We start from the raw sequence: 17,485 nt of genomic DNA, 5'->3' as shown, positions 1-17,485 counted from the left end.
TCCAGTGGCTAAGAATCTGCCTTCTAAAACAGGGGAGTTGAGTTCAATCCCTGGTCAGGGAACTAAGATCCTACACGATTTGGGGCAGTTAGAGAAACCCAAGCGCAAAAAAAAAAAAAAGATACTGTGGGGACTTAGAGCCTTGGGTTGTCATGAGTCAGATGGGCTTAAGTGGGTAGGACCAGGGACACTGGCTCCTAAATCTCCCAACATGGGGTTGATGCCCCTCCCAGTTTGAAGCCAGCCTGGCAGGGCTATGTGCAGGCTGCACAATACCAGTTATTTATTTATTTATTTTGAAACCAGCAATACTCATAAATTGTAGCTGAGCTTTGACAGGCCCTGAATAAGCTGGCTCAGAGCCTAGATGCTGGAACCTTGCACACAGTCGGCTCCAGTTGGAGGTTTGCTGGTTGGGTGTGTTGGCCGAGCAAAATGAACCTTTTCCAGGCAGAAATCTATTCAAGGTCTGTGCTACCTGCCTGCAAGCCATGGACGCTCCATCAGTATGTGTTAAACAAGGAATTAACAAAGAGTGGAAATACGAGGACTGAGAGCTGGCCACCGGTTTAGCCAGCTGGTCATGGCTTTGACTGATGCAGTTTCGGGGATGTAGTGGGCTTAAAGGAGGTGAGAGAGTGGAAATCCCAGGAATAGCTAGCTCTGGAGAGGATTTTTGCTATAATAGGGAACAGAGAAATGGGATGGTTCCAAGAGGAACTAGAGTGTAGAGAGCTGTGGGATCGAATCTTTGTGTTGTACACCTGCAACTAATAGATTTTTATGTGCCAACTGTATCTCAAAAGTGTTAGCTTAAAAAAGACATCAAGGAACTCCCCTGGTGGACCAGTGGCTGAGATTCCACACTCCCAATGCAGGGGGTGAGGGTTTGATCCCTAGTTGGGGAATTAGATCCCACATGCCACAACTAAGAGTTCTCACACTGCAACTAAAAAATCCTGTGTGCTGAAGCTAAGACCCAGAGCAGCCAAATAAATAAAAATAAATTTAAAACATTTTTTAAAAAGAATGAAAGCTATTAGGGGTTTTTTGTAAATAGGGGACCTATTACCAGCACATTTGCCTGCTGATGGGACAGGGGGCTGTTGTGGACAGACAGAAACTGATAGGAGAGAGTTAATTTAGGAGAAGGTTCTTTCTTTCTGATCTTTACATTTCTAAATAATTATTTATTTTTTAATTATTTAGTTATTTTTGGCTGTGCTGGGTCTTCATTGCTGTGCTGACTTTTCTGTAGTTGCCTCGAATGGGGGCTACTCTTCGTTGCAGTATGCTGGCTTCTCACTGCAGAGGCTTCTCTTGTTGTGGAGCACAGGCTCTAGGGTGCAAGAGCTTCGGTAGTTGCAGCACCTGAGCTCAGTCGTTGTGGCTCCCAGGCTGCAGAGCGCAGGCTCAGTAGTTATGGCTCACTAGCTTAGTTGCTCTAAGATGTGGGCTCTTCCCGGACCAGGGATCAAACTTGTGTCTTCTGCATTGGCAGGCATATTCTTTACCACTGAGCCACCAGGGAAGCCCTGCTCTTTAATTTTCACTTATTTTTTTAAATTAAAGTGCAGTTGATTTACAACATTTTATTGGTTTCAGGTGTACAACATAGTGATTCAGTATTTTATACACTTATACCCCCATTTAAAGTTATTATAAAATATTGGCTATATTCCCTGTGCTGTACAATATACCCTTGTATCTTATTTATTTTATGCCTCTTAGTTTGTACCTTTTAATTCCCCACTTCTAACTTGCCCCTCCCCACTGGTATCCATTAGTTTGCTCTCTATGTCTGTTTTGTTACATTTATTAGTTTTATTTTTTAGATTCCACATATAAGTGACAACATACAATATTTGTCTTTCTCTGACTTATTTTGCTCAGCATAATACCTTCCAAGTCAACACATGTTGTTGCAAATGGCAAAATTTCATTCTTTTTTATAGCTGAGTAGTATTCTATTGTGTGTGTGTATATGGTAGATCAGACAGTAAGGAATCAGCTTGCAATGTGGAAGACCTGGGTTCAATCTCTGGGTTGGGAAGATCCCCTGGAGAAGGGAAGGGCCAACTACCCCAGTATTCTTGCTTAGATAATTCCATGGACAGAGGAGCCTGGCAGGCTGCAGTCCACTGGGTCGAAAGGAGTCAGACACGACTGAGTGACTTTCACTTTCATGTATACCACAGCTTCTTTATCCATTCAGCTGTTGGTGGACACTTAGATTGCTTTCATATTTTGGCAATTGTAAATAATGCTGTTATGAACATTGGGGTGCATATATCTTTTCAAAATAATGTCTTCATTTTCTTCAAATTTATACCAAGGAGTGGGATTGTTGGATCGTATGGTAATTCTGGAGAAAGGAACAGCAACCCACTCCAATATTCTTGCCTAGAAAATCCCAAGGATGGAGGAGCTTGATGGGCTACAATCCACGGGGTTGCAAAGAGTCAGACGGACTGAGTGACTAAACAACAAAACAACATGGTAATTCTATTTTTAGTCTTTTGAGGAAACTCCATATTGTTTTAGACAGTGGCTGCACCAATTTATATTCCCACCAACAGTGTTCAAGGGTACCCTTTTCTCCACATTCTCTCCAGCATTTGTTGTTTGTGGTCTTTTTGATGACAGCCATTCTGACAGGCGAGAGGTGATAGCTCTTGATGGTTTTGATTTTCATTTTCCAAATGATTAGCGATGTTGAGCATCCGTTTGTGCGCCTGCTGGCCGTCTGTATGGCTTCTTTAGAAAAATGTCTATTCGTGGAGTTCTCTGACGGTCCAGTGGTTAGGACCCTGTGCTCCCACTGCAGGAGACACAAGTTCGATCCCTGGTTGAGGAACTAAGATCCCACATGCCATGCAGCATGGCCAAAAATAAGAAAAGTGTCTATTCAGTTCTGCCCATCAGGAAGAGGTTCTTTCTACTGCACTGGGTCTTTGTTGCTGTGTGAGGGCTTTCTCTAGTTGTGGGGAGACTTGTTGCAGAGCACCATAGCTCTAGAGTGCTGGCTCAGTAGTTGTGGCACACGGGCTCAATAATTGTGATTCTCGGGCTCTGGAGCACAGACTCTGTAGTTGTGATGCACAGGCTTAGTTGCCCCGAAGCATGTAGGATCTTCACGAACCAGGAATTGAATCCATGTCCCCTGCATTGACAGGCAGATTCTTAACTGCTGGACCACTAGGGAAGTCCAGAAGAAGGTTCTTAAATGACAAGAATGGGACTCAGTGCTCGAGAGGTTGACCTCTCTTGGGAGCCACGATGCTCTTCCTTTGTATTCATTGCAGGAGCAGTAGGTACTGGTGGATTAGTGGATTCTAGGGTGGGAATTTGGGGGAATAAAGGAAAAGAACAGTTGAGGAGAAGGTATAAAATAGCTGGGGTGGGTGTAGGAGCAGAATCACCGGGGCAAGATGGCCAGGTGCTGAGTCCACGGAGGTGTCCACCAGACCCTGGAGCCCAGGCTGGTCCGAGAAGTGAGCACTCGGCGCTGGGAGCCTGATGTTTATTTCATGTTGTTGTTATCACATCCATTATCGTCACATAAGGGGTCGTCTCAGTTTGGGTGAAAATCTCAGCTCTGGCTCTCATTACTGGTTTTTCTTATTAATTCTGCTGCCCAGAAGCTTATGTTTCCTGGGGGATTCATGAGCGGAGGTGCCCTGGGGCATGGCCTGCAGCAGAACCCCAGCCTGTGATGGATGGCGTTCTGAACACCAGCTTAATCAGAGCTCCTGGCTCCCCCTCTAACCTAGAGGTGCTCCCACCTCCTAGCATCTGGTTTGGTGGGTTCCTCCTCCTTCTGACCCAGTAGCTGGGGGACATTCTTCTCTCAAGGGGTGCTCATCTTTAAGGCCAGCGGACTCCCCAGAGGCCCAGATGCAGGAGCTTAGATGAACAGATGTCGGTACTGCCCACATAAGAAAGTGGCCTGGGTGCCGCAGTGGTAGCATCCAGGGGATGCCACCAGGAGCCAGAACCTCTGAGCCATCCCCCAGGTGAGCCACAGCTTGGAGCCAGACTGTCAGCCCAGGTCCCTCTGGGTGTGTGTTTCTGTTATGACCTCTAAGCATCCAGTGGCATCCTGTGTGAACGGCCCCACCTCCTTTGAGCTGTGCTGAGTGCTAAGAGGGTAGTGGCCCCCAGGAAGCCAGCGGGGTGCTGGTCTTGGTGGCAGTGTCCAGCAGGGTCCCCACAGGGTGATCAGCAGAAGGGGCGGGGTGAGTTCTGGCTAGTGCCCCTCTTGCTCATCTTGGAAGATCTGGGTCTTGGTGATTTCTTTTCTTTTTTTTTTTTTAATCTTTTTTGGCCACACTCCACAGCATGAGGGAATCTTAGTTCCCTGACCAAGGATCAAACCCGTGTCCCCTGCATGGGCAGCGTGGAGTCTTAACCACTGGACCCCTCCCAAGTCCCTGGGGGACTTCAGTTTGAATTTCCTCACCTGCACATCTCCTCTCTTTGTTTCCTGACAAGCAGGGTTGGAGCTGGCAGGGAGTAGGAGTCATGAAATTGGGGAAAGTGGGGTGCCCCTCGTCCTTGGTGCTGTGGCTGTCCTTGAGAAGGGCGCCAGACCTCTGGGGACCTGCTTTGCTGTCTGCACCATAGTGATAAAAAGTCCTCGCTGCTCAGCCCTGGCTGCTGCTCGAGTTGGGGTGTTACAGACATTATGCTGCAGAAGCCTCGCACACGTCCCAAGGGTCCCACCCCCACCACCCAGCATGGCCAGCCTGCAGAGCACCACGGGCTGCCCCCAGGTGGCCCCTTTCCCCGGGGGGAAGGGCTAATGGCTGAGTCCCGCAGTGGCTTGGCAGTCGTCCCCAGGTTGGCACTGCAGGCAAACAGTGAGGAGACGTGTGGCCTTTTCTGGGATGTCAGTGACTGCAGGGGTGCTCAGGGCTTTGGGGCTCCTGGGGCCCCCTTCAGTACTCAAGCTGGGGGGTGCTATGTCATCATCTCATAAGGTTATAGGACATGGAGGAGGTCTGTGTCCTCCAGCTCTTCACACCTGTGAAATCCAGGCGTCAGTCTCCCCATTTATAAAGTGATGGTTGGACTGGAACAGGGGGATCCTATACTGTTCCCCATAGCTTTGGAGGAAGTCCCGTGTCTAACAGATAAAGGTGAGACTACTGTGGGAGCAGGAATTGCAAGAGCAATTCTAGCCCCGTTCCTTCCAGCTCAGAAGTTCATGGGGGGATATGTCTGCTCCCGCTTTTACCCTCAGGGGACAGAGAGGCAGCTAATGAGTGATCACACTCTCCCCCCACCACCCCTCATCCCCTCCACCCAGGGCCTGGTGAGCTGGTCCCTGGGACACTGCCCCTTTCCCCTCTACACCTTCTCCCATTCAATCTGGAGTCTGCCTTCCCTGAATCTGGATGGTCGGAGGAGGTATGGAGGGAGGGAGTTGCCCACATGGGGGCAGCTGAAGTTCTTTTAATATATACCCACTTTGGCCCCTGACTGGGGGCCCGTAGGCTGGGGAAGCAGAGAGCAGAAGAAGGGAGCTCCCTAAAGACAGCAGCAGAGAGACCCAGGGGATCCAGAAAGTTCGTTCCCAATGTGCCCAGGGCCCCTCCCGTCCCCACCAGCCATCCTCTCCTCTGTTGCAAATGTGTAGGCAGGCTCCGCTGGCCTGGCTTGGAGGAACTTCTAGACCTAATGGCCAGAATGTAGCTGAATTGTATTTGGATGGATTCCATCCTCCGCTGCCTCTGCACAGCCTCACTCCTAAATTCCATCTGTGACGTCAAACCCCGGCTAATCACGGAAAAACAGATTAGGTTCTCTGTAAACTCAATTCTCTTGCTCCCCCTCCCCGTCCGGGTGTCTCGCCCTGGCCTCCGCTCAGAGCCACTGCCATATCTTCCTAGCTGCCCACCCTTCTGAGCCAAACCCTCATAATCCATCAGTCTTCGCTGATAACGCCCCCCCGCCCCCCGACACCGGGGTCCCCAGAGACCTTTGAACTCCCAGCTAGGGAGGTCCTGAGAGCTGTCCTGCCCTAAAGTCCTTGGGCAGAATCAGATATCCTGAGTCAACTGCAGGCCCTTTTTCTCTGTCTTCCCATGTTAGTTCTCGTGGGATGGGCTATCTGAAAGGGGGAGGGTCATCCCCCACCCCTCCCCTCCCCAGTGCCCAAGCCAGGGCTCTGGGCCCAGCAAGACCCAACCTGAGCCGTGCATCTTGACCAGAGCTGGTTCTGCCCCTCGTGGCCCCCACTCTGACATCACCTGGCCCTTCTGCTGTTTCCTGATGAACATGGGGGCTGGGGTCCTTTCTAGGGTCATGAATACAGGGATTCTGGAAACCCAAGGCTTTTCTAGAGGGGCCCTCTAGGAGGTGCCACATCTGAGGGGCCCTCTAGGAGGTCTGTCACTGTTCTTGCAGAGAGGCTGGGGGGAGGGTAGTGGTTTGTGGGCGACGGTCACACAGACTCCTCGCCTGGCTTCCCACGCAGGGGAGCCTCTGCAGACTTGTATATTTCTTTCTTCCATCTCATTATTCTAGCCCCAAAAGCTGCCCTGTGGAAGGCAGTAAAATATAATTCTGTCTAACCCATCACGACTCCAGCGGGGACGGAGATGAAATGTGAGTCTGCCTCCCGAGCCCAGGCAGCCGGAGTGGGTGTAATGAGATCATCTGAGGGTTCAGGGCTGGGTGAGCAGGCACAGTGGACAGGCGGAGGCCAAGTCACACTGCCTTCTCTCTTTAGATGGCTGGGGTCTGTCTGTGTCCCACCCTTGGCTCCAGACTCAGCTGGAGAGAGGACAAGGGGACTCTTGTGTGCCCTAACCAGGTCTGCATTCTGCCTGCAAAGCCAGCCAGGACCTGCCATTCGTCCTTTGGACACTTGTCCTAGGTGCTGGGCTGTCTTTCCCTGATGCTGGTGGGTGTAGTGTCTGCACCTGTGCCTGCACCTGGCAGCCCAGCCAGGAGCCTACGGACTCTGTTCCCCAGGCACCTGCCTTCCAGACCTTGCTCAGCACAGCAGCACCTCCTAATTGCTAAGCTGAGTGCTGGCTGGAACCGGACTAAAGTGTTTTATGGGCACAATCTCATTTAATCCACAAGACAGCCCAATGGGGTAGGTGCTATTCTCACCTCTTATTTTGTAGAAGATCAAATGAAAGAGCAAAGAGATTAAGCAGTTTTTCCACAGTCACTGCTGGGAGGTGGCAGAAGGTCTGACTGACTCAGAGTCCATCATTTTCACAACTACATGGATGACCTTCTCTGGCCAGCTATACACATACTGCTCACACTCTTGTGCGGCTGCCTCATGAAAAAGTGAGTGATAGAGAAAAGTGCTAGTAAAAGTTGCCCAAAATTCCGTCAATTTGCAATAACCCTCTCCAGCATCCAGGCTTCCCAGGTGGTGCTAGTGGTAAAGAGCCACCCTGCCAATGCAGGAGACATAAGAGACTCGAGTTTGATCCCTGGATTGGGAAGATCCCCTGGAGGAGAGCATGGCAACCCACTCCAATATTCTTGCTTGGAGAATCCCATGGACAGAGGGGCCTGGTGGTCTATCATCCACAGGGTTGCAAAGAATCAGACGCAACTAAAGTGACTTAGCGTGTGCACATGAACATTTTTCCAGATTCTATACAGATATGCATAGCATGATACAGATATATACAGAGTAGTAAAAGCTTTTTTAAAAAGTGCTCTAGTATTCTAATGTTCTAAAATATGCTTTTTTATGTATTTATGCATTTTGTTTGTTTTTCATTTGTGGCTGTGCTGTGCGGCGTGTGGGATCTTAGTTCCCCAACCAGGGGTTGAACCTGGGTCCCCCGCTTGGGAAGTGCAGGGTCTTAACCACTCGACTGCTAAGGAAGTTCCTCTGCATGCATTTTAAAAATAAAAATCAAATTCAATTTTACTTGAATTTAACCAATGACAAATCACCTATTTGCATGTATTTGTTAAACTTCAGAAAAACATTTCTTCATCATCAGTGATAATAGTTTCTAACAGGTCAGAGTTAAGATGAGAAAAGAGGAAACAAACTTAACAGCATTATTATTATTATTATTACTATTATTATTTTGGCTGCACCACCAGGCTTGTAGGTTCCCTGATTAAGAATGGCGCCTGTGCCCCCTGCAGTGGAAGCACAGAGTCTTAACCACTGGACCAAGAAGGAATTCCCTTAAGAGGCCTGTTAGATATAATTCACATCCCATACAATTCACATTTAAAATGTACAATTCAATGGTTTTTGGCCTGTTGCATTAATTTTAAAAATTGATATATATATTTATATATAGCAAAATTTGCCTTTTTAACCACTTTATAAGTGTAAAATTGGGTGGTATTGGTACATTTACAGTGTTGTACAACTATCCCCACTACTATTTTCAGGATTTTTTTTTTCACCAAAATTGAAACTCCATAAGCATTCAACAATGACTCCCCATTCCCCTCTTCTCCCTTGCCCCTGCTAACCTCTAATCTACTTTCTGAGAGAAAAACTTTAAAAGCTTGTTAATTTTTTAAGTAATAAAATTTATTTTTTAGGGAAGTATTAAATTCACAGCAAAATTGAGAGAAAGGTACAGAGATTCTCCATATACTCCCCACCTCCACCTACACAAGCACAATCTCCCCTATTATCAACATCCCCCACTGGAGTGGTACATTACAACTGATGACGCTACATCGATATATTGTTATCACCCAAAATCCATAGTTTCCATTAAGGGTCACTCTTTTTGTGTTGTATAATCTATGAGTTTTGACAAATGTATAATGATATGCATCCAGCATGGTAGCATCATGTCCAGTAATTCTACTGCTCTAAAAATTCCTGTGTTCCAACTATTCATTCCTCATTAGTTTTTTAATCTGCATAATGAATCAACTTCCATGCCTTGGAAGTTGAGGAAATTATCATCTACTTCTGTTCTTCCACGCTCAGTTTTTGTCAGTTATATTATTTACATACCATGTCAAGGTCTTTGTGTTTTATTCAGTAACCATAATTGTCATGATTTAAAAAATATAACAGTATTCACCAGTATCTCTCCATTGATGAACTTACTTTTATTTACCTTTAGGTTGGTTGGATTTTAGTATCAGGTAATTTTGAAGACACCTTATGGATGTCTAAGCTCCTAAATTCATGTTTCAGAATGTCTATTCACTTTATGTTTAAAGGACAGTTTAGCCGGGTATAAAAATTCTGGTTTACATTTTCTTTCTCTTAGAACTCTGTAGATATTGCTCCACTGTGCTTTGAAATTGTGTTGCTGAGGATGACTTTGATTGTCCTCAACCCATCTCCCCATGCTCCCTAGTTATATGGTTCTTTATCCTTTAAGCTCAATCACATTTTTAAGGATGTCTTGATGTTTGTTATACCATCAGGTTTTCCTGGACCACAGAATGGCAGTTAATCTGCTGAGTCAAATCTTTTCTATTTCAGGGAATTATATATTTGAATACTTCTCCACTTCCATTCTATTATTCTATTTTCTCAGAGAAGCATACCAATTATATATATGTTGGATTTCCTTCTGCCTCCCGTACCTGTCATTTTGTTTTATTAGTCTTCACTTAATCTTCTGTCAGTTTCTCAAGCCCGCCTACCATCCCTAATTGTTCACACTATGTTTTGCCTCTTTATTCATTGCTTATGATAAGGCTCTAAAAACTATCTGTGATATATTTATTTTTCTTTTCCATTTTCCCCTGAACTCTGCTTACCAGCCTTTCAACTTTCATTTCTTTTGTTATCCAGTAATTTCTTGTTTAAATTTCTGTTTACTTTCTTCCACTCCTCTGCCCCAATTTGTTTCTAAGAGATTATATCTGTAATTTCTCTGACTCAAGGGAGAGCTGTTTTTCTGAAATCTTGCTGCACTTTTCTGGATGATTCCTCCTGTAATGCATGTTCTCATTTCCCACCCCCCCCACCTGTGATGCACACAACCTATGTGAATTTCTTTCTGATTATTGTTCTGAAGCTACCTTCTAAATAGCAGCTTGCAGGAAATGCAGGGAATAATCCAGGGCAGTCTGCAGCTGCATTTTGGGCTGATTTATTGTCTGGAAGACTCCCCTCCCAGAGCTGTTATTTATCCTGTGCCCAGGGATTCCAGCTCTCTCAGGTTTGGGGGTTCATGCAGTCGCTGTGGTTCATAAAAAACCTCTTTAAGTCTCTGACTCTCTGTCTTATTATCCATCCCCTCACTGCCCCACCTCCCTCCCAAGCCCCACTTCATTCCTTTCCTTGGAAAACTAAGTTCTGAAATGGCATATTGGTGTGATTTTCCCATCGACTGTTACTCCCCTTCCATTCCATAATGTAAAATTGCATCTGTGAGTGTATTCAGTTGTTCACAACAGCCCTATTCCCAATAAACTCCAAATTGAAAATTACCCAAATGCCCATCAACGATGGAATAGTTAAATCAATTATAGCATATTTACGGAGTGAAATGCTAGATAGGAATGAGACTGAGCCCTCTACAATCACATGCAGCAAATTGGATGAACCCTGGGAGCATGATGTTTCAAAAGCAGCTTAGAATCAGAAGTGCACTTACAGCATGATTTCATATGAAATTGCTTATTTGGTGGGTCAAAGACAGTTGGATATTGGCAATTTGTAGGCTTCAACCTACTGCATGCATGCAAAATCTCTTCAGTCATGTCAGACTCTTTGAGACCCCGCAGACTGTAGCCTGCTGGGCTCCTCTGTCCTTGGGATTCTCCAGGCAAGGATACTGGACTGGGTTGCCATTTCCTCCTCTAGGAGATCTTTCTGACCCAGGAATTGAACCTGTGTCTTATATCTCCTGCGTTGGCAGGTGTATTCTTTACCACTACCTGGGAAGCCCAGGCTTCGACCTAGTACAAAATACAAAACAGTCAAAAGGCAGGACAGTGGTTGTCCATGGTTGGGGAGGTTGTGCCTCGGTGGGTTGAAGGGGGAGCTCTGGGTTGTTAACTTTCTGTTTTTTGACCTGGGTTCTGGTCATATAGGTGTGTTCAGTTTGTGAAAATATGACGACGTGTACTTACGTGCATGTTTCTGGATCTATGTAATAATTCAATAAAAAAAATAGAAAAGAAGGGACTTATCTGGTGGTCCAGAGGTTAATAATACTCCATGTTCCCAATGTGAGGGGCCTGGGTTTGATCTCTGATCAGGGAACTAAGATCCCACATGCTGCAGTTGAAAACCTGCATACTGCAACTAAGACCCAGTGCAGCCTAATGAAAGTGAAAGTCGCTCAGTTATGTCCGACTCTTTGCGACCCCATGGACTATACAGTTCTTGGAATTCTCCAGGCCAGAATACTGGCGTGGGCAGCCATTCCCTTCTCCAGGGGATCTTCCCAACCCATGAATCAAACCCAGGTCTCCCACATTGCAGGCGGATTCTTTACCAGCTGAGCCACCGGAGAAGCCCAAGAATACTGGAGTGGGTAGCTTATCCCTTCTCCAGCCGATCTTCCCAATCCAGGAATCAAACCAGGGTCTTCTGCATTGCAGGTGAATTCTTTACGAGCTGAGCTACCAGGGAAGCCCACAGCCTAACAATAAATAAAAATAACTTTAAAAAACTTTAAGTAGAAAACAAAATGCGGGGCAATGGCTGTCTTCCCCTGGGGGCGTCCACAGCCCCAGAATCCATGGTTCTGTGTCTTCCAGGAGGTGATGTTATTTGTTTGGAGGTCTGAGGTGGCACATGATAGCTCCCAGCATGTCCCTTGCTGACAGCTCGAACCTCATGGTGTCTGGCTGCTGTCCTTCACGGACTGTGGTTAGGGGGTGCAACCATTTCCTTGTTTCACGGCCGTGGTGACTTTTCTGTGTCTTAAGTCATTCTGTGTCATTTTGAGAACGGAAGTGCCCCTACTCCTCCGTCAACAGGAAGTCAGGATGTTTGTCTGAACCGACTAGTGTAGGTGTAGAAAGAAACAGATCTGATTTTAAGTAAATAAAATGCGAGTACCTGACGAGGCAAGAGACCGCCGGGCCCTTCAGAGTGATCTCCTTGAAAGAAAACCCCCAGATGGCCCATGTCCCTCTCCTGAGTGCTGTTCCTCCAGCCGAGGCAGAGTGACCTGAGACAGGCGGAGCACCAACGGCTTTCCAGAGATCAGGCATGGATGACCACAGGCCTTCTCCAGGGTTGCTCGGAAGGACAGCTTGACTTCTGTCTAGAAGGGCTGGTTGAGAAACGTGTGCTTTGTGGCCACACCCCATCTGGCCAGGGTGTCTTTCCTCCCCTGGGAGAAAGCCATCCTGGAAGCAAAGGTAGATCACTTGTCACCCTCCTCCTGCTCAACCTGACACTGGACTCCATGCACACGTGAGTGGGCTGCCATGCCTGGCTTCAGGGAGCAGCCACGTCTCGGCCTTGAGCACGTCCTGCCCTGGGGACCATGGCTGCCGGTGGCCTTTGCACCCCAACCCCTGCCCCAGTACCATCCTCCAGGGACATGGTGTGGCAATACTGGGGGTGCACCAGTGAGAGGTCATTTAGATGGGGTGTCATGTTCTTGCCCCAGGGCCTTTGCACATGCTGTTCCTTCTCCCAAAGCATCCTCCTCCCACCTGCTCTGTTGAACAGAATCTCACTGACCAGGGAAGCCCAACTCATGTAGTCTGAAAGCTCCACATTCTGTAAAGCCTTTCTCAAATCCCCTCTGAGTGATGAATACCCCCTGGTATGTGAGCACTTCACCTGCCTTTATTTCGGTGACCCTGATGATGACTGGACAGCAGGTGGTGTTATCCCCATTATGTGTAGAGACTGAGGCACAGGTCACACAGCTGAGAAAGGCGTTGTCAGGTTATGACCTCAGATCCCAGGGTGGAGCTCCACTGTGACTGCCAGCACATTTTTTTTTCCGGCACATTTTTTAAGTAGACTTTTTTGTGTGTGATGTGGACCAGTTTTTGAAAAAATCTTCATTGAATTCATTACAATATTGCCTCTGTTTTATGTTTTGGCTTTTTGGCAGAAAGGCATGTGGGATCTTAACTCCCCTACTAGGGATCGAACCCACACCCCCTGCATTGGAAGGTGAAGTCTTAACCATTGGACCACTAGGGAAGTCCTTGCCCACACATTTTGTGTCATTTTTAGAGTTCTGATTCCTCTCCCCTGTTGTTAGTTACCATGCACTTAAATGGGCTTCCTCAGTGACTCAACGGTAAAGAATGTGCCTGCAGCGCAGGAGACGCAGGTTCAATCCCTGGGTCAGGAAGATCCCCTGGAGGAAGGCATGGCAACCCACTCCAGTATTCTTGCATGGAGAATCCTATGGACAGAGGAGCCTGGCGGGCTACAGTCTATAATGTTGCAAAGAATCAAACATGACTGAGCACACTCACACGGAAGGAAGAAGCATAGTCCAGCCCCACAGCCTGCCGTGGTGCCTAGCAGGCCAGAGGAAGCAAACCAGCAGACACTTGGTCTGACCTGTGTATGGGCGAGTGTGGGCAGGTCATCTCCTGTGGAGCTGTGAAGAGCCCAGAAGGGCAGATTGCTTTGATTCCTACAGTTTCTCAAGAACATTTAGCATTTGCATCTGACCTCTTTGTTAGCATCTGTCCTCTTTGTTATTTAGACAACGTGGGTCTTGCCCAAGGTCATTCTTGGTCATTGGATTTATCCCTTGCTGCAGAAGGAGCCCACAAAACCAGTGGAAAAGCTTTGGAAACATGACACTTACTGAACCTAGGTTTTCCCTTCCCTGTCTCCAGTCCTCATTTCGTCCAACCTCCCAAACATAAATTCTTTCTTGTTGTGTGTGTGTGTGAGGAGGTGCCCAAATTAGTGTCTTACTCTCTTGAGAGTGTCAGCCTAGGTGTTGTGCTGTCAAGGTGTTGTCTAGGTATTGTGCTGCCCCAGCTGAGCCCAGGGTCTTGCTTCTCTTTTTTTTTTTGGCTGCCCTGAGTCTTCATTTCTGCACACAGACTGCTCTTATTGCAGAGCAGGAGCTCTAGAGCTCTTGGGCTCCAAAGTTGTGGCTCATGGTCTTAGTTGCCCTGGGGCACGTGGGATCTTCCCAGACCAGGGATGGAACCCGTGTCCGCTGCAATTGGAAGGCAGATTCTCAACCATTGGACCATCAGGCAAGTCCATTGATGAAGTCTTAATTGGCTAAAAAGATGTTTATCTGGACTGTATTTAAAGCAATTGAATGAGAAGTTGAGTTTAGTGCTAGAGGTTTTGTAGGGGGGCTAATAGTCCTACCTGGGCTTCCCAGGTGGCTCAGCGGTAAAGAATCTGCCTGCAGTGCTGGCAGTGTAGGAGACGCGAGTTTGATTCCTGAGTCGGGAAGATCGCCTGGAGGAGGGCATGGCAACCCACTCCAGTGTTGTTGCCTGGAGAATCCCATGGACAGAGGAGCCTGGTGGGCCACAGTCCACGGGGTCAGAAAGAGTTGGATAAGACTGAGGGACTGAGCACAGTATAGACCTATCTGCTGTAAAGAAGTTAACAGCATGGGGTCATTTTGGGTTAATAATCCAGGGCCACCTCTGGCCTATTTATATACACCCACCAGTTCTAGCTCTCCTGTTAGGTGGTTTATTAAAGGATTTCTTTTCCATCTTACGTACTGATTATCCCAGGATTTCTGGTATATATGCTTTTCCCAGTCTCGTTAGTTATCTAGTAATGCATTAGTGCCTGTGCAATGCTCAGGCCTCGTACACTTGGTGCCCCGGGGAAGCTGCCTGCCTCGTCGGTCCCTCACTTTTATCACTTAGCTGACACCCTGCCTCCAGTCACCGTGAATCTTCACCAACTGCTGTCCCCGGCGTGATCCTTCTAAAGTACTATCCTGATTCTGCCACTGCCTGTCTTGGAAGCCTTCACTCAGCTTCCAGTTAATACCATCTGATCTCTCTAGGGGTAACCAAATATATTTACAGCGAAGCCCCCGACATCTAGAGGATAGACTCTGATGGGTGATTTCATTTTTCAGATCACTGAGGATACGCTTCCTTCAAGCATTACATTTGTTTTTTAAAATCTGATTCCTTTAGGTGCAGGTCTTCATCAAATATATTGTCGTGTTAAATACAAGCTGCTATGAATACATTGCTTGCTTATAGTTTTTTAATTAAAAAAATTTTTTTTAATGTGGACCATTTTTAAAGTCTATTGAATTTGTTACAATATTGCTTCCATTTTACATTTTGTTGTTTTGGCTGCTAGGCAGGTGGGATCTTAACTCTCAGGCCAGGGATCAAACCTGCACCCCTTGCAGTGGAAGGCGGAGTCATAACCACTGAACTGCCAGGGGAAGCCCCTTGCTTATGTTTTTAAAGAGCTTTATTGATACATAATTCACATGCTGTGCGACCCAACCCTGTATCTTACTTTCCTCTTCTACCTCCAAGACCTAGCCCAATGTCAACAGTAGAGTAGGTATCAGTAAGCAGTGGGTGGTGGATTGAGCTGAAACTACCCTTAAGGTCACCTCCTTTGATAACTCGAGATCTCCTGCTGGGAAGTAGTGTTGCCATCTGTGCCCATGACAGGAGCAGAACCGATTGCCCTGATGCTGAAGGGTCCCAGACCACCAGTTTTTAAAATTTCTCACACTTGTTTTTCATAGGTTCATTTGTCCTTCCTTCTTATTTTTGATTATGTTTTATTTATGTATTATATTTCATTTATATTTTCAAGTTGTACCCTTTTAAAAAAATTTTTGGCCATGCAGCATGCAGGATCTTAGCTTCCTAAACAGGGATCAAACCTGTGCCCCTTGCATGGGAAGTGCACAATCTTTTTTTTTTTTTTTTTTGGAAATGCACAGTCTTAACCACTGGACCAGCAGGGAAGCCCCTGTCCTGACTTCTTGCCAGCCATCATCACTTGCTGCTATCACCATGCCTGCCTCCAGCTACCCCAGAACACAGGAGAGCAGAGGCTGCTGCTTGTTAGACCTGCAAGTAAAACAGGAACGCGATGCTCTTGACTCTTAGGGAATGAGACGCCCTCTTGTTGCTTGGCTGTCACTAGCAGGAGAACAATCCTTTATTTCCACCAGGCTGATCAGTTTATACATGTCCTGTACACAGTTTCTGAGCCAACAGGGAAAATGGAGGCTGGGGAGGTTGAGGGAACCTGCTCAAGGTCACACGTTGGGCTCAAGGTCACGCTGAGTGGGCTTGTGGCCAAACTGAGGTCAGAATTCTAACCTGGGGTCAAGGCTAGGTCCTTCCTATGCCACTGTACTCACCAGCCTTTGCAGAAAGTGACTCTCCTGTCCTCTCTTTCTCTCTCAGGGGTCCTTGGTGAATTTTGTCATGGTTATTTAAGGAACCTCGTCTAGAAGTCCCAACACGCAGTTCCCCATCGACGGGAAGGCTTGGACTCCAAGATGATTATAAAGGAATATCGGATTCCTCTGCCGATGACCGTGGAGGAGTACCGCATCGCCCAGCTGTACATGATACAGGTGGGTGGTGGGGCCGGGGCGGGCCCTGCCGTGCCCACAGCGGCTCTTAGCCCCGACGTGGGGACGGGGTGGCACTGCGGCCGTCACAGCAGTGTCTGTCCGGTGGGCTCCCGGTCCGTGTCTGAATCGCACCGGAGCTCTGGCGTCCAAGCACGAAGCCAGGCACAGGCAACACGCTGCAGGTGTCTGTGGCTTTCGGGTTGTCTCACCAGCACAGCATTCACAGCACTCGTAAGACTAGCACTCTTTGTATTTAACACCCATCTTTTCACTGGTCCAGATATCATCCTTGCGTTTCATCAGCTTGGGCTGTAAAATGCTGCAGATGAGGCAGCTTAAACAGCAGACGTTTATTTCTCACAGTGCCGGAGGCTGGAAAGTCCAGGATCAAGGTGCTGACAGATTCACTGTCTGGTGAGGGCTCTCTTCCAGGCTTGCAGACGGTCACCTTCTCGCTGTGTCTTCACACAGTGGACAGAGCCAGAGAGCTCCTTGGGTGGGGGAGGGGGGGCTCTTTATACTGATCCCATTGTGAGGGCCACACCTTCATGACTTAAACACCTCCCAAAGGCCTGATCTCCCAGCACCATTACATTGGAGGTTGGGGCTGCGACATATGAATTTAGGGGGACAGGAGACACAAGCATTCAGTTCATAACAACCCATTTGACAGACAGGAAGGTGTGAGGCCCAGAGAAGTTCAATGACTTGTCCAGGAGCACACAGCCTGCCTCCTGGCTCCAGGTACACACTTTCCTCTCTACCCTAGGCTAAGTGGCTGATTTACAGTCACAGATGACTTTGGGGTTTCCCAGGTGGCGCTAGTGGTAAAGAACCCACAAGCCAGTGCAGGAGACCTAAGAGGTGCCTGTTCCATCCCTAGGTTGGAAAGATCCCATGGAAAAGGGCATGGCAACCCCCTCCTGTATTCTTGCCTGGAGAATCCCAAGGACAGAGGAGCCTGGAGGACTATAGACCAAGGGTTGCAAAGAGTTGGATACAACTGAAACAACTTAGCATGC

At 47.5% G+C, this 17,485-nt stretch overlaps 1 protein-coding gene across 10 annotated transcripts in view; it reads left to right on the top strand.

Annotated features, from left to right (window-relative positions):
- PITPNM2 (phosphatidylinositol transfer protein membrane associated 2) overlaps positions 1-17,485 on the top strand; it is a 156,084-nt gene that overhangs the window by 101,909 nt on the left and 36,690 nt on the right. For all 10 annotated transcript variants that reach the window (XM_043441823.1, XM_043441771.1, XM_043441839.1 and 7 more), the window contains one exon: positions 16,291-16,463. In XM_043441823.1, the coding sequence (XP_043297758.1) occupies positions 16,386-16,463 (78 nt within the window). In that variant the 5' untranslated portion in view covers positions 16,291-16,385. The remainder of the gene's footprint in view (positions 1-16,290; positions 16,464-17,485) is intronic.

The sequence above is a fragment of the Cervus canadensis genome, chromosome 1 (assembly GCF_019320065.1).
Source record: "Cervus canadensis isolate Bull #8, Minnesota chromosome 1, ASM1932006v1, whole genome shotgun sequence".
In the NCBI taxonomy this organism is placed as follows: Eukaryota; Metazoa; Chordata; class Mammalia; order Artiodactyla; family Cervidae; genus Cervus; species Cervus canadensis.
The sequence above is the reverse complement of the archived record's forward strand: the minus strand, read 5'-3'. Positions and strand labels throughout refer to the sequence as shown.